At 40.4% G+C, this 25,362-nt stretch overlaps 2 protein-coding genes and 1 long non-coding RNA gene across 5 annotated transcripts in view; 1 reads left to right on the forward strand and 2 right to left on the reverse strand.

Moving 5' to 3' along the window:
* Positions 1-314: 314 nt before the first annotated feature.
* On the reverse strand, positions 315-15,230 carry LOC129708816 (synaptonemal complex protein 1-like). Of its 2 annotated transcripts, XM_055654814.1 has the most exons (5): positions 14,964-15,117; positions 11,686-11,831; positions 9,600-9,684; positions 8,250-8,305; positions 318-4,572 (listed from the first exon to the last, which is right to left on the reverse strand). In XM_055654814.1, exons 2-5 carry the CDS (start codon positions 11,815-11,817, stop codon positions 4,384-4,386), a joined length of 462 nt encoding a protein of 153 aa, XP_055510789.1. In that variant the 5' UTR covers positions 11,818-11,831; positions 14,964-15,117; the 3' UTR covers positions 318-4,383. The 2 variants fall into 2 exon arrangements, with proteins under 2 accessions (XP_055510788.1, XP_055510789.1); XM_055654813.1 differs by lacking the exon at positions 11,686-11,831 and having other exon boundaries at positions 315-4,572; positions 14,964-15,230.
* On the forward strand, positions 15,208-20,380 carry LOC129708818 (uncharacterized). The gene is made up of 2 exons (XR_008725417.1): positions 15,208-15,346; positions 20,140-20,380. It is a non-coding gene; the product is annotated as an uncharacterized LOC129708818 (long non-coding RNA).
* A 94-nt stretch (positions 20,381-20,474) lies between these two features.
* Positions 20,475-25,362, reverse strand: part of LOC129708815 (bile acid receptor-like) — a 50,044-nt gene continuing 45,156 nt past the window's right edge. For both annotated transcript variants that reach the window (XM_055654811.1, XM_055654812.1), the window contains exons 9-11: positions 25,090-25,218; positions 24,194-24,307; positions 20,475-21,316 (exon numbers count right to left, since the gene is read on the reverse strand). In XM_055654811.1, the coding sequence (XP_055510786.1) occupies positions 21,078-21,316; positions 24,194-24,307; positions 25,090-25,218 (482 nt within the window). In that variant the 3' untranslated portion in view covers positions 20,475-21,077. The remainder of the gene's footprint in view (positions 21,317-24,193; positions 24,308-25,089; positions 25,219-25,362) is intronic.

Below are 25,362 nucleotides of genomic sequence, written 5' to 3' on the forward strand. Positions count from 1 at the left end.
TTCACATGGAGGCGAACATTCCAGAAGGATTTGGAAGCCCGGGACGCTAACCTATCGAGGGTGGGAGACGTCGCACATGACCGAACAGAATGGCAAAAGCTTGCTGCCGAATGCACTCGACAGTGTGGAAGGAACTAAGTCTAAGTAAATAATGGTGTTTGTGAAAGTTACATAATAAGCAAAAATGTAGTTTGTGAGGTCCACAATCAGTTGGATTTCCTTGTGTAATATTACATGGACAGTTTCAGTACAAAGTTCTATATTTCAGTGTGCAGATTCTCATGACAATCAGATTGACCTCCGAGCTCCAACTGCGGGAGCTTGCGGACTTTAACATCGTGGAGCTCGTGGTCTCTGGTTAGAGACCGACTTTGATAGCTCCAAGCTGCAGGAGCTTCGAAGGCCTCATCGTGGAAGCTTCGATTCCCCTGGCGCAGGAGCTTCGATCACCCGATGTGGGGGCTTCGACCGCCGGCTGCAGGAACTTCGATCGCCCCGACCGCAGATGGTTCGACTGCTTCGACCGCGGGAGAAAATGAGGGACGAAGATTAGACTTTATTGCCTTCCATCACAGTGAGGAATTGTAAATTATATGGGACACAATATGGAGGACAGGTTGTCTTTTCAATAAATACATTAAGATGGCAGCCTGCAGTAATAACATGTGCTTCTTTTCAAGGCCTTAAAGAAGCCAAGATTGAAAAAAGTAACTGACGCTCCAGAGATAAATAATAACTTGTTATTGGATGAGCTTGATTTGGGCCCAGCTTTCCTATATTGTGAAAGGTAACAGCATCTTTCAGTCATGTCATGTTCAGACTTGGTAGGAGTGTTTTACTGATAAGAAAAATCCATGAAATGCAACATTTGTTCATCATGTCAGGCCTCTTACATTGAAGTAAATGCAATTTAATTCAAGTGTCTTTCCTTGCTCCCTGCTGTACTCCTGCCTATGATAGACACAGAATGCTGAAGTAACTCAGCGAGACAGGCAGCATTTCTGAATAGAAGCAATGGGTGATGTTTCGGGTCGAGACCCTCCTACACAGTGCTCCTGCATATTACCATATAACAATTACAGCACGGAAACAGGCCATCTCGGTCCTTCTAGTCCGTGCCGAACACGTATTCTCCCCTAGTCCCATCTACCTGCACTCAGACCATAACCCTCCATTCCTTTCCCGTCCATATAACTATCCAATTTATTTTTGCTCTTGCACTGCACGACTCTCTTGCACTTTCTTTACTTTCCTTACTTCTACCTTTTTCTTAAAGCTCAAAAAAAAATGAAGCGGTACTAAAAATGTATTAAGATATATGTGTTGTGTAGAATTGTAATTTACCGTACTTCTAATAAAAATAAAAAATAAATAAAAAATAAAAACAATTTATTTTTAAATGATAAAATAGAACCTGCCTCCACCACCTTCACTCATTCCACACAGCTACCACTCTCTGAGTAAAGAAGTTCCCCTTCATGTTACCCCTAAACTTCTGTCCCATAATTCTCAAGTCATGTCCTCTTATTTGAATCTTCCCTACTCTCAGTGGGAAAAGCTTATCCACGTCAACTCTGTCTATCCCTCTCATCATTTTAAAAACCTCTATCAAGTCCCCCCTTAACCTTCTGCGTTCCAAAGAATAAAGACCTAACTTGTTCAACCTTAGTTGCTGAAACCCAGGCAACATTCTAGTAAATCTCCTCTGTACTCCTTCCTATAATTAGGCGACCAAAATTGTACACCATACTCCAGAATTGGCCTCACCAATGTCTTGTACAATTTTAACGTTACATCCCAACTTCTATACTCAATGCTCTGATTTATAAAGGCCAGCACACCAAAAGCTTTCTTTACCACCCTATCTACATGAGATTCCACCTTCAGGGAACTGTGCACAGTTATTCCTAGATCCCTCTGTTCAACTGCATTCCTCAATTCCCTACCATTTACCATGTACGTCCTATTTTGATTTGTCCTGCCAAGATGTAGCACCTCACACTTATCAGCATTAAACTCCATCTGCTATCTTTCAGCCCACTCTTCCAACTGGCCTAAATCTCTCTGTAGACTTTGAAAATCTACTTCATTATCCACAACACCACCTATCTTAGTATCATCTGCATACTTACTAATCCAATTTACCACACCATCATCCAGATCATTGATGTACATGACAACAACAGTGGACCCAACACAGATCCCTGTGGCACCCCACTAGTCACTGGCCTCCAACCTGACAAACAGCCATCCACCATTATTCTCTGGCATCTCCCATTCAGCCACCGTTGAATCCATCTTGCTACTCCACCATTAATACCCAACAATTGAACCTTCTTAACCAACCTTCCATAAGGAACCTTGTCAAAGGCCTTACTGAAGTCCATATATACAACATCCACTGCTTTACCCTCATCAATTGCCCGAGTAACCTCTTCAAAAAATTCAAGAAGATTGGTCAAACATGACCTTCCAGGCACAAATCCATGTTGATGGTTCCTATTCACACCCTGTTTATCCAGATGCTTATATATATTATCTCTAAGTGTCCTTTCCATTAATTTGCCCACCACTGACGTTAAACTAACAGGTCTATAATTGCTAGGTTTATTCTTAGAACCCTTTTTAAACAATGGAACAACATGCGCAGTACGCCAATCCTCCGGCACTATTCCCGTTTCTAATGACATTTGAAATATTTCTGTCATAGTCCCTGCTATTTCTACACTAACTTCCCTCAATATCCTAGGGAATATCCTGTCCGGACCTGGAGACTTATCCACTTTTATATTTTTCAAAAGTGTCAGTACTTCCTCTTCTTTGAATCTCATAGTTTCCATAGCTACTCTACTTGTTTCCCTTTCATCACATAATTCAATATCCTTCTCCTTGGCGAATACCGAAGAAAATAAATTGTTCAATATCTCCCCCATCTCTTTTGGCTCTGCAGATAGCTGTCCACTGACTCTCTAATGGACCAATTTTATCCCTCGTTATCCTTTTGCTATTAATATAGCTGTAGAAACCCTTTGGATTTACCTTACTTGCCAAAGCAATCTCATATCTTCTTTTAGCTTTTCTAATTTCTTTCTTAAGATTCTTTTTACATTATTTATACTCCTCAAGCACCTCATTTACTCCATGCTACCTATAATTATTGTAGATCTATCTCTCTTTTTCCGAACCAAGTTCCCTTGAAAACCATGGCTTTTTCCAATTTTTACTATTTCCTTTCAACCGAACAGGGACAAAGATTCTGTACTCTTAAGATTTCACCTTTAAATGTCCTCCATTTCTCTTCCACATCTTTCCCATAAAACAAAATGTCCCAATTCACTCCTTTTAAATCCTTTCGCATCTCCTCAAAGTTAGCCTTTCTCCAATCAAAAATCTCAACCCTAGGTCCAGTTCTGACCCTCTCCATAATTATATTGAAACTAATGGTATTGTGATCACTGGACCCGAACTGCTCCCCAACGCATACCTCTGCCACCTGACCTGTCTCATTTCCTAACAGGAGGTCCAGCACCACCCCTTCTCTAATAGGTACCTCTATGTATTGCTGCAAAAAACTATCCTGCATACATTTTACAAACTCCAAACCATCCAGCCCATTTACAGAATGCGTTTCCCAGTCTATGTGTGGAAAATTGAAATCTCCCACAATCACTACCTTGTGCTTACTACTAATATCTGCGATCTCCTTACATATTTGCTCTTCCAATTCTCGCTCCCCATTTGGCGGTTTATAATACACCCCTATAAGTGTTGCTACCCCTTTCCCATTTCTCAGTTTCACCCAAATAGCCTCCTAGACAAGCCCTCTAATCTATCCTGCCAAACCACTGCTGTAATATCTTCCCTGACAAGCAATGCAACACCTCCACCTCTTGCCCCTCCAATTCTATCACACCTGAAGCACCGAAATCCTGGAATATTTAGTTTCCAATCACAGCCCTCCTGCAACCATGTTTCACTGATCGCCACAACATCATACTTCCAGGTGTCAATCCAGGCTGTAAGTTCATCCACCTTTCTTACAATGCTCCTAGCATTAAAATATACACATTTAAGAAACCCATCCCCTCTTATTCTCTGTTTATTGTCTTTTTCTTCTTTCTGTCTACTGATATTCTGTATTGACTTCCAGCCTACCACATGCCTGACTACTGCTTTGGATCCAGTCTCCCTGTTAATCTCCCTGTCAATCTAGTTTAAAACTTTCTGAGTAGTAATGGCATACCTGCCTACCAGGATATTGGTCACCCTCCAGTTAAGGTCCAACCCCAGCATTTTCTGTTTTTATTTCAACCTTTCAGCATTGACAATACCTTTAGGATGTTGCACTCATTTGTTGAGGAAACATTACAATTGTGAACAAGCTTATTTATAATGCTTTGCACTTACTTGTTGTTCTTGTATTGCTTTACGCTGAACTTCAATAGTTTGTTTATTTTCTTGTAACTTCTTATCCTTCTGCCAAAGTTCATTGTCCATGGATAATTTCCACCTTTTGATTTTCTCAGCCTCCTGGAACAGCTTGGTGTACAACTGACTTATATGTTCAGTATTCTATTGCAAATATCATAAGTATGTTAGTAATACTTATAATCGCCTGCCAAACGGTAGCAGCAAGATTTGTTTATCATTGTTGCTCTATTTTTTAAAATAATCTTTATGTGAAGGACATTGGCAGCACCGTTGAATCATTTCTCAACCCAATAAATCTCTTAAAATGCAAAAGAAAGCAGAAAACATCTGATCAACTACAAGCATAACAGGAAACAATAAGTAACAACAGGAATTGATCAGAATCCAAAAAAAAATAGTGTTTCTTGTTGAGTTTGATTTAATCAGCACAAAAATCAAAAGCTGATATTACAGTAGACCACTGAAAGAGCACTGTTGGACGGGACATTTTCTCGATTTCTGTTTAAGCAAAGCCTCGCCTGGACTCTCAAGTTGATATAAAATTTCCCAAGGCACTTTTCCAAATAAAAAACATTAAGTTCTTACTATACAATTCCACTTAAGTCAACCAGTTGACGTGGGTGTTGTTGCAGCTCACATATACCCATTGGGGAAAGCGTTTTCTTCAGGCTGCCACCTCCAACAGGATGCCACTACCCAGAGGAAGAACACCTGCAGAACCTAAAACAGGCCCTCATGACACTGAACTACGGCATGAAGTTGTGCATGGACAAGTGCGCATTATTCCGACAACAGGTCACATATCTCGGACATGTGATCTCGGCAAGTGGTCTGAAGCCATCAGAAGAAAGAGTGAACGCCATTGTGAAATTGCCGACACCCGAAAATGTGAAGCAGCATGGGCAAGGTTCATGGGCAAGGTTAACTACTATGGCAAGTTCGTACCGGCACTTTCAACTTTGTGCGCACCATTGAACAACCTGCGAAAACAGTACGTTGAATGGCACTGGTCCCAAGAGTGTGACCGTGCATTAATCAGGTTGAAGGAGATGCTCGCCCAGAAAACGCGTTTGGTCCACTATGACCCATCGAAGCCGATCTCGCTGCCCACTGATGCATCGCCATATGGTCATGGAGCTGTAATCTCACAAATGGCGCCGAACGGCAAGGAAGAACCTATCGCGTTCGCATCCAAAACGCTGACGACCGCTGAGAAAAACTACAACCAAGTGGAGAAAGACAGCATACAGATAATGCAAATACTGATAACTCTTCAAAAGAGAACACGGAGGAAAACTCTGTTGATTCTGAGCCTTTAGCAAGAGTTGTGAAACGCAAAAAAGGCTGAAAAAAAGTGAGGCGAGGTCCAGCCAAATGGAGACGTTCAAACTGGAAAGGGGGAATGTGATGTTTGGTGGACTGTGTGGGGTGGGAGGACCTGTTGGTCCTCCCATGCAGCAGGTGGCACTTCACAGGACAAAGGGAGATGTTGTGTATATACAGCAGGTGGCGCTGCACAGGAGAAGCACGGGTGCTCCCAACCCACACAGTCCACCAAGCATCACAGAGGCGCTAGCGTGCATCGACCTCGGAAGCGCTCTGAAGCTCTCAGAAGCCCTTGGGATCTGCAGAACAGAGCCCACTTGCTCGTTCTTTCTGCGTCTTTTGAAGAACCGGGGGGGGGGGTTAACGTAACTCGCAGCACATGCTAAAACAGTGCCCAGCGGGCTGCGCTTTGAAAACTCTGCGCAGCTGGCCGCGAGGAGCAGAGCCATTGTGATGTCATCCAGCTCGTTAGATCTCAGATTTGTGAACAATTTGAAGAAATAACTGAAGAAATAAATAATCACATTTTCAGATGAGCCGATTTTCAAGATCATGAGGTAAATCTCCACCGGAATATGTAAAAATGTCACCGCGTTAGCGCGTCAGATTTTCGAGGAGATGTGAATCAGAGAAAAACACACAAATCCACACACAAATACATCCACATTCAAGATCAGAGTTTTCTAAGTATACAGATAGATGTGCGGTTAAGTTGTTCTTACATAGAAGGTGGTGAAAGCCTGGAACATATTGCCAGGGGTGGTGGTGGTAGCAGAAATGGTAGTGAAGTTTAAAAGTTTCTAGATAGGCACATAGAAGTGCAGGGAGTAGACGGATATGGATCATGTGCAGGCAGATGAGACCAGTTCAGCTAGGCATCGAATGAATGAATGAATGAATGAATGAATAATGAATGAATGAATGAATAAGATTATTGGCCAAGTATGCACACATACAAGGAATTTGTCTTGGTGCTCTGCTCACAAGTAACAATACGACATACAGTAACAATTAAGAATGACATATTAAACATTAATAATTAAACATTATAGTTTAAACATGTGAATGAAATAAAATACCAGAACAAAAAGAGTCTACAGACTTTTGGTTATTGCGTAGAGCTACTACTCTTGGAAAAAAGCTGTTTTTATGTCTGGCTGTGGCGGCTTTGACAGTCTGGAGTGGCCTTCCAGAGGGAAGTGCTTCAAAGAGTTTGTGGCCTGCGTGAGAAGGGTCAGAGATGATCTTACCCGCCCACTTCCGGGCCCTTGAAGTGTACAGTTCGTCAGGGGGGGGGGGGGGGGGGGGGGGGGGGGGGGGGGGGGGGGGGGGGGGGGGGTGGGGGGGGGGGGGGGGGTGAGGGGGGGGGGGGGGGTGGGGGGGGGGGGGGGGGGGGGGTTCGGGGGGGGGGGGGGGGGGGGGGGGGGGGGGGGGGGGGGGGGGGGGGGGAAGGTTGCAGCCAATAACCTTCTGAGCTGATCGAACGATTCCCTGCAGCCTCCGGGTGTTATGCTTGTTGGCTGAGCCTAACCAGACCATGATGGAGAAGGCGAGGACAAACTCTACGATGGCAGTATAGAATTGGACCATCATTGCCTGTGTCAGATCGTGTTTCCTCAGCTGCCGTAGGAAATATATCCTCTGTTGGGCCTTTATGACTGAGGAGTCGATGAGCTCGTTGTTATAAAGGCACCAGGACGCCAGCTGTGTCATTTCCTGCCTGTAGGCAGATTCCTCTCCCATCATGGAGCAGTCCAATCAGGGTTGTGTCGTCTGCAAACTTGAGAAGCTTGAGAGAGGTGTAGTCCGTGGAGGTGTAGTCTTTGGTGTAGAGAGAAAGAGGAGTGTAAAGGAGAGGAGAGAGTACGCAGTCTTGCGGTACTCCTATGCTGAGGGACTGTGCGTCCAAGATGTCTTTCCCAACCTTGCATGCTGCTTCCTGTCTGTCAGGAAGTTGGTGATCCACTGACAGAGGGGTTCAGGCACAGTTAACTTGGAGAATTTGGAGTGTAGTAGCTCTGGCACAATGATGTTGAATGCTGAGCTAAAATCAACAAATAAATTCCTTGTATATGTCCCCTGGCGGTCTAGGTGCTGGAGGGTGAAGGGCAGGCTGCGTCATCCACTATTGACAAACATTGTGGGCCCAAGGGCCGTTTCTGTGCTGTACTGTTCCATGTTCCAACTCCTCCAATGCCCACTCACCTTCCCATGCCTTCATAAGTTATGGAAGCAGAATTACGTCATTTGGCCCATCACGTCTACTCTGCCATCAATCACGGCTGATCTATCTTTCCCTCTCAACACCATTCCCCTGCTTTCTCCCTATACCCCAATACCCATACTATTCAAGAAATAACTTGTGGAAACTGTGGCCTCAAATATGTTTCATTAGTAAACTAGAAATATTTTACAGAGTATAGAGAATAACAAAATTAGGAATTCTCATTTATTGCAAGTTTAACTATCAATGTTTTAGTCAAATTACTAACCTCTTTTTCCACAATGTGCATCCTCTGTGGTTTTAACAAAATTGGATCTATAAACTCTTAACACAAAAAAATCTTGAATTAGAAAATATTGAAGTAAAGAAAAATTGAATTGCAGAAATTTACAACACACAAGACTATTCAACTATTAGGATGCCACTGTGGTACAGCACGTAGAGCTGCAGCCTCACAGCGCCAGAGACTGGGTTCAATCCTGACCTCAGGTTCTATCTTTGTGGATTTTGCACATTCTGCCTATGACTGCATGAGTTTCCTCCCACATCCCAAAAACATGTGGGTTTTAGGTTAACTACCTGTTGTAAATTGTCCTGAGTGTGTGACAAATGGATACAAACATGGGATAACATAGAACTAGTATAATGGTCACCATGAAGTTCGTGAGCCTAAGAACCTGTTTCCATGCAGGTGTAGATGGAAAGATGGCCATTATCGTGCAGTGTAGTCCTCAAATGTTGACATCCAGAAAAGTAGATGTAGTACAGCAAAATCCTTTAAAAGGTTGCCCAATTTGGCACATAAGAACTGAAGCATGAAGCATGTTTGAAAGGAGATAGTTGTGGCAGATCCTTTCAAGACAAGTAGATGGATCAAATTATTAATGTTATCAAATGTTTCTTGCTAACCGGTTTCATAACTTTACCACATTTTGCTGCTATGAATTGCTGCATATCCACCAACTGGAAACATACGTCTATCCTGCAATGTAATGGCAAGGCTCTGCTTTGTATTGGTGGTTTACACAATATGACGGCGTTTCAGCACATTCAATGTCAAAGAACTTCACACAAAACTATCGCAATATAATGTCTGCAAAATAAGTTGTCACTTGTGACATATAGGATGAACAACAAGTTGTTGATATCTATCTCTATGATCATTCCACTCACAAATTCTGATGATTATTTTGCTTCTGTCAAAAAAATACTACAGAATAAAAGGATGGAAATACATGTTCAGAAGTTTGGATATTATTAAATGTAAAAACATGGAAGAAATATGGGGAACATATGTTCTAGAATCTCTAGATTAACATAAACTAACAATTTCATCTGGTAGCCCTTCTAATTCACTCTCACAGATCTATTCATATCCACACAACTGTAAGTACAGTTAGTGGCCAATAGCGGCATCTATTAGAGTTAGAATTCTAAAATTAGTTGCTTCTGTTATTGCTGGCAAATAATAGCTGACTGCAGCGCCCTTGCACAATTTCACTAAGAATCAGTGTGTTGAAAAAGTCTGAATTTGTTATATTGCAAACGTCCAATGTAAAATGCAGTTAAACTCGAAAAATTATTTCAATATCAAATGCAGTTGTTACTAACAATTTACCTTGGTTTGCAGTCTTAGATAACTTTGGTGTGCTCGTCATTAAGAAGTTTACATCAATTTCATCTTCATGGCACCCATTAGAATTCTAAATGAGTAAAATTGTTTAATTATTGTTATTTTAATAATATTTATTCTAATATTGAATTAATTTATTGAATATATATTATTTGAATATATTCTAAAGCAATGCTTACTATATTTTAAAATTCTTGCCAATGATGAAATAAACGATCAAACAATCCCACTGAAAATCAGGTGGAATTATCCAGAAGTAGATGGGGAGATGCAAAATGCTGGAGTAACTCAAGGGGTCTGGCAGCATCTCCGGAGAACATGGACAGGTGATATATTGAGTCAGGATTCTTCTTCAGACTGATTGAGGGGGAGGGAGGGCACAAAGCTGGAAGAGGGGAGGAACAGGACAAAGCCTGGCAGGAAATGTGAAGGGAAATGTACTGTCTATGTACCTTCTTTATTCCTTAACTGTGGTATCTCTTCCACAATAATTGAAAGGTTCTCAACTATGTTGATCCAATTTCCCATACATCTATTCTCATTCCCTTGCCCCATCCAGAGCCAAGGATAGGTTTCTCATCTTCCAGCCCAGCAGATCTCACATTCACTCTTATAATTTCTGGTGCCTTCAAAAGAATTGGACCTCCAGTCATGTATATCCCCCCCCCCCCCCTCCCCTCCCCTCCCTCTCTCCCCTCCCTCCCCCCCTCCCCCCCCTCTCCTCTCCTCCCCCCCCCCTACCCCCCCCCCCCCCCCCCCTCCCTCCCCTCTCCCCCCCCCCCCCCTCCTCCCCCCCCCCCCTCTTTCCTTCTAGTAATCCAGAATTCTTGACTCCCTGGTTCATCGGTTCACTCTTCAAGACGGAATTGGACTTTATCCTTTCCCCTCCTACCATCCAGGAACCCAACAATTCGTTTGCACTTCTTCTAATTTTGAGTACTGTATTTAGTGTTTAAAAGTGGTCACTTTTATGTTGAATAATCCAAAGATAGATTGGGTAATCACTTTAAAGAAAGCCTCCACAGTCCACAAGGAGGACATTGACCTTCCAGTTGCCTGTTATTTTAATTTTCTTTCCCACCCCATTCTGACCTCTCTATCAATTTAAGCTCAAAGAATATAGTCTAATCTTCTGATGAACCACTTTACAACTCCAGAACTCACTATTGAATTGATAACCAGTCATTTTCACATGGATCAAACTATCCGATTTTGATGACAGGTAGCCAAAAGGAGGCTGAAGAAGAGTCACGACCCAAAACGTCGCCAATTCCTTCTCTCCATAGATGCTGCCTCACCCACTGATTTTCTCCAGCATTTTTTATCTACCTTTGATTTTTCCTGCATCTGCAGACTTTCTTAAACATATCTGATTCAGATGAAAGGTCATCAATCTGTAACTTTAACTCTATTCTTCTATCTCCACACATGCTATCTGATCTGCTGCACATTTTAGATTTCCAGCAACTAACACAGAAAGTCCCATTGTTCTTGCCAACCATCCCACTCACTATAATTTACAACTTTATTCAATTTCTTAGTGTTCCTAGGTCTGATGAAAGATTAACAATCTAAAATGTTTACTCTGTTTCTCTCTCCGATTATGCTACCTGTCCTGGTGCGTATTTGCAGCATTTTCTTCTTTCATTTCAGATTTCCTGTATTTGTAGTTTGTTTATTTGCTTTTAGATGTGCTCTTTTGGGTTTTGAACCTAAAATCTTCTGATGCAGATCCAAAAGTGCTAATATTGACTGACATCTAAACAACCAAACAATTTTGTTTTCATTATACTGTCCAAAATATCAAAACTTTAGCTAGTGCAATGAAATCTTTTATAACCATTTGAAAGAGCAAATGTCTCAATTGAACTCAGAGTGGAGTATTTACCCAGTCCTTACCCAGTAGCGAAGTGTCAACCTGGAACAATGTTTCTAATACATTAGACACATGCCACATGTGGCAGACAGACAGCGTATTAAGTTAAGAACAGCATCATTATTGATTAGTAAATAAAAATTGTAAAATGTACCACTGTTGGTTGTATAATATTGATTCTTGCAATTCTCATACCTGCATAAAAAAGTTTTGATTTGCTACTTCTTGTGGTCTCACTGCAGATACAGGACCATAGTTTACCCTTGGAGGAATAAACAATTTGAAAGGATTTTCTTTTACGCCATCCCCTATCACTTTGGGTTCCATTATTTAGTTAGTGCCTGTAGAACATGTCATTTTTTTTTTAATTTAGAAAACTGTAACAATGAAATAGAAACATTGATTTGCACGACTTGCCAACATAATCAATGGTTTTGATCTTACTTTCTTTTTTTAAGCTGTTCTGCATGTATTTGCCAGCATTTAGACATATGTAACATCAAGATGGATAATATTAAACATATTAGCTTTCAATTTCTCACTAACTCAAAATAACATTTTTAATAATATAAAAATACAACATTTAACATCACCCGAATTCAATTTTTTCCTTAAATAATCCTGGTAATTTATCACCTATATGTGGATGTGCTAGCGCCCGCCGGGGACTCCAACATCAAGACCCGGGGCAGGGCCTTACATCGCCCGGCGTGGCTTTGAGTGGCCGCGGACTTGCTAGCGCCTGCCGGGGCCTTTGACCTCAACTTCGGGAGAGGAATGGAGAGCAGGGGAGAGATAAGACTTTGCCTTCCATCACAGTGAGGAGACTCACTGTGATGGATGTTTGTGTGAATTATGTTGGTGTGTGTCTTGGTTCTTTTCTTGTATGGCTGCAGAAACCAAATTTCGTTTGAACCTCATGTGAGGTTCAAATGACAAATAAAAGGTATTGTATTGTATTGTATTGTATGTCATCCTTAAGTATTTGACCCTCTACCTCTACAATAACAAATGTGTGCCTAGAAATTGGATTGCATAGTACTGGTTGCTCAGTATTAAGCAATCTAAAAATATTTAACTTATTTGCATTTGTGCCTTTTTTCATGTGAATTTACCCTAAATGGGAAATTCAACCAATCACTTCTGGTCAAGATCCATATTAACATATCTGAAATGTGCACAATGTTTGAACCTTTTACATATACATTAGTTTCCAGAAACTGACAATCATTTAGCTGAAACAAAGAGTGTAAGTTCACAGGAGCAGAATTAGACCATCCAAATGCATGATCTAGGCAATAGACAATAGGTGCAAGGAGTAGGCCATTCGGCCCTTCGAGCCAGCACCGCCATTCAATGTGATCATGGCTGATGATCCGCAATCAGTACCCCATTCCTGCCTTCTCCCCATATCCCCCGACTCCACTATTTTTAAGAGCGCTATCTAGCTCTTTCTTGAAATCATCCAGAGAACCTGCCTCCACTGCCCTCTGAGGCAGCGAATTCCACAGACTCACCACTCTGTGAGAAAAAGTGTTTCCTCGTCTCAGTTCTACTGCTTTTTATATTCAGATGCGACTCAAAGGACCATCCTGATCATGATGGAACATTTTACTTGCTGCTCCAAAATGCACCAAAACATAAAACTCCCAGTTCTCAACACTTGCAAAAAATGCTTTCTGGAGAATTGAACTTCTAAGCACGACAGCTGCTTCAATGGTCATTTATATCGGGTCTTAATTTGAGCAGGGATTTTCAGGAATTGGTCAGGGCATTGAGTACAAGAGATGGGATGTCATTTTCTAGAGTCAAGGAGATTTTATTATCATATGTCCTGAAACAGAACAATGAGACTCCTACTTGCAGCAGCACAGCAGATTTGTAAACATAGTACTCTGTAAAACAATAATAAACTATAATAAACAAAAACATTCAGTATATATTTATTAAGAAACAGACAAATAAATAAACAATAGTGCAAAGTCAAAAATAATGTCCCCCAAATCTATATAGATGTCTATTTGGAGGTTGTAGTGTTTAATACCCTGATAGTTGTAGGGAAAGAGCTGAATCTGAACCTGGACATTACAGTTCTCAGGCTCCTATACCTTCTTTCTGATGGCAGGAGTGAAATTAAAGCATGGCCAGAGTGGTGTGCGTCTATGATGATGCTGTTTACCCTTTTCAGGCAGTGACTCTTGCAGATCCCTTCGATGGTGGGGAGGTTAGTACCAGTAAAGATAGACACAAAATGCTGGAATAACTCAGCGGGACTGGCAGCATCTCTGGAGAGAAGGAATGGGTCAAGACACTTTTGCCAGTGATGGTCTGGGCAATGTTCAACCAGTCAATATGCTTTCTGCAGTATACCTGTAGAAGTTCAAGAAAGTACTAATTGACATCCCAAATCTTCTCAGTCTTCTTAGGAAGTAGAGGTGTGGATGGGCTTTCTTTATGATTGCATCAATGTGCTGGGTACTTCAGAGATATACACATCCAGCAATTTGAAGCTTTTAACTCTCTCCACCACTGTGTCATCGATAAAGACAGGTTTGTGGATCCTTGTCCTTCCTCTTCCAAAGTCCACAATCAGTTCCTTGGTTTTAATGACTTTGAGAGCAAGGCTGTTGTTCTTCCACCATTTGATTAGTCAATCAATTTCCCTCCTATACTCCGACTCATCATCTGTAATTCGTCCAACAATGGTGGTGTCGTCGGCGAACTTGAAGATTGAGTTTGAACTGTGTTCAGCTAGTCGTGAGTATAGTGTGAGTAGAGCAGGGGGCTGAACACACAGCTTTGAGGTGCTCACCTGCTGATGGTTATGGAGGAGGAAATGTTGCTGCCATACCTGAATAGCTGTAAGTGTTACAGCTGTACAAGATGTCAGTGAGACCCCACCTGAAGTATTGAGTGCAGTTCTGGTCGTCAAGCTAGATTGATTAAGCTAGAGGGGGGCAGATAAAAGATTCACAGAAAAGATATTGCCAGGATTGGAGGGCTTGGGGAGATTAGATAGACGGGGACTATTTTTCTTGGAGTGAAGAAGGCTGAACAATCTGCCAGGGGAAGTGGTAGAAGGAGATACATTGATTGTTTAAAATTCATTTGACAGTTGCATGAATCGGAAGGGTTTAGAGATTTATGAGCCTAAGGCAATCAAATGGGATCAGCTCAGATAGGCACTTTGGTTTGCATGGATAAGTTGGGCCAAAGGGGCTGTTTCCCTACAATATTTTCCGGTTGAATGGGCTGCATGCTCCAAGTCCCTTTCTCCCAAAAGAGAATGCTGAAACTTTAAGAGAACCCATACACTGCCAAGTTAACCATTGAATTAACATTCAACTTAGCTATGAGATGTGAGGAATGCATAACTAATTTTAATGAAAATGCTCTTCCACCGGGTCTTCACCCTCTAATATCCTTGCAAGCTGTATGCAAACCACGAAAACGAGCAGTGGTTCACTACTTACTTCAGGCTCTGAAATGGTGACAGGAATAAACTGCCACCTGTCCCCGGGGAACCACGTCTTAATATTGCTGAGGTGGAAAACTGGGAGGGACAGGAGACGAATCAAGCATTCGTCCGCGGTCGAGTCGGTCCCGACTCTTGGCTGTTCCACGCGCCAAGGGCTGGTTAACGGACAACCAGGAGGGACACGGCGCGCGGCGCGAGTTCCAACCAGCAGTTGGCGCCAGAAGTTCCAGCCTCGCAGGTAGAGCAGCACGAGCTCGCGCATCCTCGGCGCACTGCGCGTGCCCTGTCCTGCCCAACGGCTCGGCGCCAGGTGGGCAAGGTGGAGCCTCGGCGGGAACGCATAATAGCCAGGTCTCCTTTACATATTTCCCACGATCAGTAAGACATTGACTTTATACGTGTTTTTTATTATTGGTTGTGGTAAAACTCGCGTGTCAACGATAGTTCCAAGTGCTGTAACAATTTCGTCTTTGGATATGTAAGGATATTGATCATGTGCCGATCTTCGGTGAAAACCGGGGTCTGCAGTTCCTACACAAAGTAGCAATGTTACAAAATTTTGAGATTTAAAAAATCAAGTCTTTCATTTATCCCATCAGATAAAGCATAAAAAGTTTAATTTGATACCTAATTCACTTTCATATCTTCAGTATTAAAAAAGTTATGGCCATTTTCATACTCGGAAATTGGCATCTTGTTCCCTATTGCTTTTTAATTGACGTAACACAAAAGCTGTGATGAGAACATTTAAAAGCCGATAATTTTCTTAAAATTTAAGAGAACTGAAAGAAATTTTCAGTTGTTATAGATTGAAGCATTCTGAAATTAAAGCGTATAATTAGTTACCTAATTGTAGCCGATTACAAAATTCAATTACTAGATCTAAACATCTATCCATTTCTTAAGAATAGATTAACATTTTTAAATAGCCTAAGTGTCCAAATAACATTCACACAAGAATTCAGAATATAACATGATTTTTAAATCTCATTGTCATGGGTTTATAGGCCAAATGGAAGGAATTTAATGTTTAATACCATTTAATGGCCATTTAAATCAGCTTGCGAGTGGGATTTTCTGGAACGGGACCATTTGGAACATTCAGGATGCGGTGAATTTAGTCCCCCATATCGGCAGCAAGTACACTGCCGGTTCTTCGGGGGGAAAAAATCACCGTTTCGCAACTTAAAATGTGAATTTAATACATCTTAAGAAACACTTTTATACATAAAAATAAACTACTTTCTTTTGCCTGGACCTCCATAAAATCCGTCCCTGTTGGCGGCATTGACGACTTCAGAAGCCGATTTTAAAATCATTCCAGCGATTAACTTGTCGGGTGAATTTTTTTTTAAAAACACACAGAACGGCCGTCGGAACGATTCTTTAGCAACATCTTGCACTCCAACAAATATAATTCAGGACCAGGTCGGGAAAAAACCCCGTTTTAACCCCCCCCCCCCCCCAAACCCGCCAAAATCGCGCACACGGCCAGTGGCAGAATTGCAGCGCCGCTGAAGGTAAGTTTTGTAACATACCTACACAAAGTTAGTTTATCATAGCATCATGTAGCAATGTTACAAAATTTTGAGATTTAAAAAATCAAGATTTATCCCATCAGATAAAGCATAAAAATAAGTTTAATTTGACACCTAATTCACTTTCATATATTCAATATTAAAAATGTTATGGCCATTTTCGTACTCGGAAATTAGCATCTTGTTCCCTATTGCTTTTCCATTGACTTAACACAAAAGCTGTGATCGAGGACAGTCATAAGCCCATAACTTTCTTAAAAATTAAGTGAACTTTCAGTTATTATAGATCGACGCATTCTGAAACAAATATAAAACATCTTACTTGGATGATGAAATTAAAGCCTATAATTAGTTACCTAATTGTAGCTAATTACAAAATTAACCGTTGTGAAGGAAATAGTAATAAACACCCAGACTGCCTTGAAAATTCTAAAATGTGATATTGTCAAGATCAGAACTTTAATATTATTGTATTATATGCTGTAAGTCCGTAACAGATAGGTAAATAAATTACAATTTCTAGCAATAGACCAAGTCTTTATGGGGAAGATCAGTTGCTACCTGGTACATTGCCATATCATAATCAATAGCATCATCATACTCCTCAGATTGTAACCAATAAGCAATTCAGTACACTTTGTTTTTCCTTAACTTTTCAATTTTGGCATTGTAAACTACAAGTTTTTGCTCTTCAAACCACACATGACATGCCTTTCTGCCCACTACTTTCCCCATTAAGAATGTCCTGTAGATTCAATTTCTTAAGAAAAGGATAATTGTTTTAAATAGCCTAAGTATCCAAATAACAAACTAATCCCATTCACACAAGAATTCACAATTTAACATGCTTTTTAAATCTCACTGTCATGAACATATGCCAGATGGAAGGAATTTAATGTTTAATTCCCATAAATTAATCTAGAAACATCTACTTTCAATATAATCAAAATTATTATTTTTTGCACAATAACTGTGGCTAAAGCTGTTGTGTATATTTAGTATGAAAATATTGATTATACAATTACACAAAATATAAACGATTTAGATGTTCTTATGACATGATTGTCCAAAAAAAATGAGGATTTAAATCATCTTGCGAGTGGGTGTTTCTGGATTGGAACGTTGCATTTGCGGTGAATTTGAAGCCAATATCAGCAGGAAAGACACTGCCGAATCATAAGAGGCCCAAATCACATTTTCGCAATGTAAAATTAGATTAGAGCCACCCCAAAAAGCAAGATTATATGTAAAATAGCCGACTTACCCTTAGTTTTGTCCCGTTCTTGCGATCCGTTACATTGTAGGCGTTGAGGGCGTTAGAAGTCGCTTTTTATTTTAATCAAACTATTAAATTGCACAGCGACTTAAAAAAAACAAAACAGGAACGGAAGTCCGATCGATTTTTCTTCATCGACTCGCAGCCCGCGGAAATACCTCTCCAATAAGCGGTACAAATCTGCATTTTAATCCCGTCCCCTCCCAAAGGCGCCAAAGTCGCGCATACGGCCAGTGGCAGAACTGCAGCACCACTGTATTGTTACATCGCTACATCATGTTCAACACAGACGCTATGGGCCGAAGGGCCTGTTCCTGTGCTGCACTGTGGAGCCAAATTAAATTAACATTATGGTCAAGCAATGAAGTGTCCAGAGATTTCTAGGACATAACTGCACGTGGCCAAATAATATGCTCCAAATAAAGTACATCGGGAAAACTTTACAAAATTTGGATGGAAATTACCACAGCTTCACATTAGGGTAGTGTGCTCCTATGATAAAACAACCCATCCCATCTCAAACCCATAGTCACACGATTGTCATCAGTAGTATTACCAAACAAGAGAAGCTAAAATTGTATTCCAGCAGTATGGTATTAGGGCTTGTGCATTACAAAGGATCCAGAGCACAGGGCTGTCAAAGTGGGTCAGTCTCCTGTACTAAATGGTTTATGAAATGATCTTCAATAAACTAAAGGGTATTAAAACAAAATGTAGCACAAGATCACCTTATTTCTGAAATGTAACGATTAAACCGGAAAGGCAGCACTTACGGTCATTCAAAGAAAAATACAGCAAACCTAACTTTGCTTTCAAGAAGGTGGAGAAAAAGAATAGGTGATGTTTTGGTTCGGAACCCTTCATACTGTTTAACCGCTTCATACTGTTTAACCTAGGAATCCCTCACATTCACACACTTGTGCTGTCTCTCAGAAGAGAGTCATAGGGGCATGGATGGAAATTCAAAGTATCTTGCAGCCTTCTGTGTTTGTCACAGTTCTTTAAAACAACTATTCAGAATGAATACTAGAGTGAGAGATGCCTAGACCTTTGCTTCTATTTGAATAGGTTGGCCCCAAGCCTCAAGAACCAGGTCCTACCACCTGTAGATCCTGGGGCTCAGGAAGATGGGAAGAGTGAGTTTTCAGCCAGAAGCACTGCTGCTTTTAAGGACCTGTTGTTATACTGTGAATCCCAATAATTTTATTGGCTTCATGGGAAAATTAGCATCCCCTGTCCTACTGGACAGATAAGTTTCAGATGTAGAAACGTGCATATTGCAGGATATCAGCATTCTTCACATTTAACGGCCATGACATATATTGTGATTTATCTTGGTCATCGGGTATCCTAACCTGAGGGCTCAGAGCAGTCTTTCAGAAAGCTCACTAAAATAGTTTGGGAAGAAAATTGTGAGACAAATAAAGTTCATCTCCATACACAATTCTTTAGTGATCTTCTAGAATAAGTATAAAACAAAATAAGAATCCAAGAACACCAGAAACAGGTGCAGGAGTAGACACTTGGACCTCAAAGTCTACCCTGGTGTTCAATATGGCCGATCTACCCAAAATTTCAGCTCCTTCTCCATCAGATCACCATGGTCCTCAAACCTCCAAACTTTCAAAATTGATCAGTCTCCACTTTTACCAAGTTCACCTCCAATGTTAAGAATGCTGATATCCTGCAATGTGCATAAGTCTCATAAAGTCTCTGCATGAAGACATTGCTATAGATTTTGGTTCAGCTCCTTAACTTGTACCTCTGTCTCCTTGTTCAAAATTCTTTCAGTAGAGACTACATCTTGATATGTACCATGTTATGCCCCCATTGGAATCTTGTTTGCTTCGATATGATCACCTTTCATTCTCCTAAACCCCAAAGAATACAAATCTATCTCGATAGAACAATCCTCTCATTTCATAGAAACATAGAAATTAGGTGCAGGAGTAGGCCATTTGGCCCTTCGAGCCTGCACCGCCATTCAATATGATCATGGCTGAATTACTGCAGTGAATATCTTGGGACTTTCTCCATTGCTACTTGATCTTCTCTTAGGTGAGGGGATCATAACTGTGCATAATACTCCTGGTATGGCCTTACCAACACCGTGTCCAATTGTAACAATCAACCTATAGAAAAACAATTTAAAGAAACGTAAAAGTGAAGCTAGAAGACCACACAATGAATATATTGCCATGCCTACTTTGCAGTGACATTACAAATTCCCATGTGTTACTTTTGACTTAGTTTAGTTTACAAATACAGCATGGAAATAGGCCCTTTGGCCCACCAAGTCTTCGCCGACCATCCATCATCCTTTCACACTAGTTATTTGTTATTCCATTTTTTCTCAGCCACTCCGTACACTGGGCCAATTAACCTACAAACCCACACATCTTTGGAATGTGGGAGGAAACAGAAACAACCAAAGGAAACCTAAACTACAGGGAGAATGTGCAAACTACACAGACAGCATCCGAGTTCATGATCGAACCTGGATCTCCGTAACTATGAAGCAGTGGCTCTACCAGCTGTGCCGCACAGAATTGTTTCATTTAATTTGTCTTCCAAAATATAGACTACATTTTCATTGAATTAATTTTTGTATTTTTTTAATTGCGCTGTACGAACCAATGTAAATTCTATTGATGCCGATTGTTTTAAATTAAAATTCAAAACACCATATAATATAAAAGTTTATTGAATATTCTTAAATTCTAGCATTTTAAGATATGTTACATTTCCTTCCATAAACCGTTAAAATATATAATAAATGATAAAACAATCTGAAATGCATTTTAGCGATTTTGTAATTCCATACCCCAGCAATGTGTACTAATTTCTATAAAAATCATGTTAAAATTTTTAAAGATTATACAAATTTAAAACATTTTGGAATTGCAACTATCCAAAGGCTGATTTATCTATTGCTCTGTTAAGAGGTCTCCGCAATCTCCAGAACAGTTTATTTAAAAAGGTGAAAATTACCTGTCTTGATCACCGGTGGGTCATCCTTATACTGAATAAGAATAGATGCTTTACAAATATAATGACCAAGTGACAAGCTGTTAGTCAGTATAATAAACAAAAAGTTAGATTATGCAAAGAAAACTTCAGCGACTGTAACGAGCACCAAGATGATTGATTTGGCAAAGTAGTTGTTGAATGATGGAAATTAAAGGGAGATCTTGCATTTTTTATTTTGTCATGAATTTGTGCAACAAAATAAAAGCTGGGTTTACACTTGCACTGACCAGTCCAAAAATATGTAACAGTGTTCTGCTATAATCCTTCATTGGACATCCCAAATTTCACAGAGCAAGGGTGTAAGTTTCTGATCCTTCATCTTCCAGGACATTAATACCTCTGAATGATTGTGGTTAAGAGTTCTAAGCTGAGTAAGTCGACCCAAAAGCCGAGCAAAGCGCTGTGGACTCTCGGGATGATGGATCTTGGAGTACTTGTGTAAAATCTCCAAAAGAGGCTCCTGTAATTTTTCTACATGTGTTTTATTCTTTAAATAGGGTCGATCTGCAGGGAAAAAAAAGAGCCTTAAGTTGTGTACAATGATCATTGGCATAATGTTACCACAACAGTATAAGCACAGTCGGTAAATATTTGTCTTTTAGACAAGGCGTTAAACCAAGCTTTGTAATGTCCCAAAAAAATACCCATCTGTTTTATAGAAACTAGTTCGGGAAAACCCCGCTATTGAGAGTGACTGAATTTTCTTTCGAATGTTGTCATATGTACCGAAAGGGAACAGTGAAATTCCATACATAACGGCCGGATGGAAATGTAAAATAATCTAAACACAGGTTTCCTGTAATTTGCTAATAAAATTGTTCAAGTGCATTTTGAAGATTGTATTTTGTACACTTGATACTAAATTCAGAGAAGCAAGAGTTAGATACAATTTGGCTGCGTGAGGTAGAATTTATATGGAAGGGAACCTTGAGATCTCCCTCTGCATTTGCCAGTTTTTTAAATAAATCAATTCCCTCCCCTCCACTGCATCTGAAGGTATTACTCCCAGCTTCATTTGAACCTATATGTCAAATGTAAAGTCCAAAGATATCTGACCAACCACTAGATCAAGTTTTGTCACAACCATGCAATAGTCAGGACTTTAACATTATTTGTTATTCGCCTGCTGTTAATTGTTATTTCAGCATTAGCCCGAGTCTTTTAGAATATATGAAAACAAGAAGTAAAAAGCCCTCGCCTAGCAACTGATCAATTTCTGGATGGTGGACAGTCAGTCACTGACAGGCTACTGTATAAGGCACAAGGATATTTAGATATACACAAAAAATCTGGAGAAACTCAGCGGGTGCAGCAGCATCTATGGAGCGAAGGAAATAGGCAACGTTTCGGGCCAAAACCCTTCTTCAGACAGGATATTTGGATGCTTAGGCGGCTTGTACAGAACAAAAATAGGACAATTATTCAACTGTTGCGGCTGTGCCCGAAGCTTAGACGGAAACATACAACTATCTGCTGCTCACAGCCATGTCAGACCAAAAATGAACATCGAGCAGAATGGATGTGGTCTGAGGGCTGCATATTGTGCATTACAAGCAAAGACAGGCATTTGGCTCATGTAGGTTATCCGATTTTATTTCCAAATTTCTTAACAAACTCGGTAAAGTATGATTGTCTCACTAGTTGTTGCAAGGTGAAAATTTGCAAGGAATGAGCTGGAGTCGATTTAAGAGTTGTTTTGTCACACCTATTGTCCTGGTTTCATCTCTGCCTTTCATCCAGATCTAGATTACATGGATGTAATGCTTGTAATATCTCTTGGAATTGTAGTCAATTGAGTCAATGTTATTGTGACACTCAAATCAGCCTAACCAGAAAGGAAATCAGGTGATATGTTAATGCCACGGTAGACTTATAAATGTAATGAAGAAAATTTCAAGTCTTTCACCTGGTGGCCTTTTCCAATGTGCCAGAACGTTACAATTTGGCGCTATATTTTTTCCATTTAAATTCCAATATAATTTGGGCAAATTAATAAATTGAAGGTCTTTTCAGCAATCATATCAATGTGTTAATCTGATCATTATTGCAAACAGCAACCCTGGCACTATCTCGTCGTGCCATGGACCCAGATCACCTCCTCCATCAGGCAATCGGCAGAGAACAGAGGTCACCCCAACTCAAGTACCGTCACCCCTTTGCTCCACATGGAAAACAACTCCTAGCATCCATCCAGCCAACTGAGACAAAAGTACATTGGATAGCCACCAAATGGTCACAGTAATGGAAGGCAACATCATCGCCATTACACAGCAACATCTCTTCACCAAATAAAAGCTATCCAGGGTCTGACCTCCCCAGAGGAACATGGGTGAAGCTCAACATAGAAACATAGAAAATAGGTGCAGGAGTAGACAATTCGGCCCTACAAGCCTGCACTGCCATTCAGTATGATCATGGCTGATCATCCAACTCAGTATCCTGTACCTGCCTTCTCCCCATACCCCCTGATCCCTTTTGCCACAAGGGCCACATCTAACTCCCTCTTAAATATAGCCAATGAACTGGCCTCAACTACCTTCTGTGGCAGAGAATTCCCGAGACTCACCACTCTGCGTGAAAAATGTTTTTCTCATCTCGGTCCTAAAGGATTTCCCCTTTATCCTTAAACTGTGACCCCTTGTTCTGGACTTACCCAACATCGGGAACAATCTTCCTGCATCTAGCCTGTCAACACCCTAAGAATTTAATCTTCTAAATTCTAGCGAGTACAAGCCAAGTCTATCCAGTCTTTCTTCATATGAAAGTCCTGACATCCCAGGAATCAGTCTAGTGAACCTTCTCTGTACTCCCTCTAAGGCAAGAATGTCTTTCCTCAGATTTGGAGACCAAAACTGTACACAATACTCCAGGTGTGGTCTCACCAATACCCTGTACAACTGCAGTAGAACCTCCCTGCTCCTATACTCAAATCCTTTTGCTATGAATGCTAACATACCATTCGCTTTTTTCACTGCCTGCTGCACCTGCATGCCTACTTTCAATGACTGCTGTACCATGACACCCAGGTCTCGTACTTCGTACTGGAGTTGGGCGTTTCAATGCCAGTATGTGGAGATGGGGACTCCACCAGAGCCCAGCCTGTGAATGCAGAGCAGAACAACAGACAGCCAACCATGTCATCTCTGGGTGCCCGCTCTACCACCCACCAAATGGAGCTCAGGGCCTGGCAGACATTGATGCAGAGACAACAACCTGGCTGCTCAACACCCGGCTTGAGGTCTAACTATTCCTTTGATTTATGTTTCATTCGCAAGAAGATTTTCCCAATTAACTACCATACCATTTTACTTTAGCTGCATTAGAACCAGTGTTGAATTATAATGCATGGTCAACCTAATTAGTGATTATGGGTTTTTTTACCTGAGAAAAGAATGGTGGTTGCAGAAAGTAAAGCATATTCAGTGTCTGTCACATTCAGATCCCCCATGCTTCTGTAGAAATCGAACATTGGTGTTATAAATTCTTCAGCTATACCTGGTTACAAAGAAGTGCAACATTATATTTCCAAATTAACTTCAACAAAATGCATACATGATTTATGATAACTTGAAGTACGATGGGGTACCTGCAAAGGTTGTCGATAGATAAAGGTGAACCGAAATAGATTTAATCAAGATGTCTAACTTCAAATTTGTAGCATTTTAAAACTACAACCATATTTTTAACACACTTGAATCAGACTGAATTGTATTAGAAGGGATGCTTTTGAAAATAATGCAGTGGAAATGATTCACACTTTAGAAGTACTGCAATCAATCATAGTTTTATTCGGATATTCGTACAGAATTAATGAAATTATACACAACATTTATGTCACAAATATAGTTATAGCAGCAATTAATTAAATTTTTTTTCATTAAATTCACTGGGATGTTTTTCTTCCTTAAATCATGATACCAGAAAGGTTATTATGGTGGAATGGGTGATTGAGAAAACCCAAGAAATGGACCCGCTGATGAAAAATGTATTGACTTTTTTAATTTTATTTTCACCATACCCTCTATGCCCGACAGTTAAGGAAAACAGCATAATGATGCACATGTTATGCAGGTATGTGGATAACAGGGCTAAGAATTCATAGTATTTCTATTTTTATGGACTAATTCTAATAAACCATGGTAATTAAAAATAAGTTAAAATATAGCTCACCCTACTAAAATTACCCCCAGGGTCAACAAGGAAATAAAATTTGGATTTGGTGTATAATAAATGCCTCAATTTTTGCATTACTGTAAAAATATACAAGCAGGTAGTACCTAATGTGCGATTTGGAACTACAATCGAGATCTCATCCAAATTAGACTGCTCCATCATAACGGCTGGAATATGCTCTTCAAAACATTGGTTAGTACAACATCCAGGGAGTGTGGAATAGTGTTCAGTATCTGGATAACAAACAAAAGAACAATTTGCAATTAGGATTTTTATTGGTTATAACTCAGTCCTATATATAAGGTGACAAAATCCCTAACAGTAGTACAATCAGCGGTACAATATGGTTTTGCTGCAAATCAGTCACTTGTTCTGTG

This window comes from Leucoraja erinacea, chromosome 24 (genome assembly GCF_028641065.1).
Source record: "Leucoraja erinacea ecotype New England chromosome 24, Leri_hhj_1, whole genome shotgun sequence".
Taxonomy (NCBI): domain Eukaryota; kingdom Metazoa; phylum Chordata; class Chondrichthyes; order Rajiformes; family Rajidae; genus Leucoraja; species Leucoraja erinaceus.

Coding starts and splice junctions, on each gene's coding strand:
- LOC129708816 (XM_055654813.1), bottom strand. CDS start 15,230: ATGCGCGAGCTCGTGCTGCTCTACCTGCGAGGCTGGAACTTCTGGCGC. Junction 9,685..14,963: donor TCACCATTTCAGAGCCTGAA/GTAAGTAGTGAA, acceptor TTACTCATTTAG/AATTCTAATGGGTGCCATGA. Junction 8,306..9,599: donor ATCTAAGACTGCAAACCAAG/GTAAATTGTTAG, acceptor TTTTGTGTTAAG/AGTTTATAGATCCAATTTTG.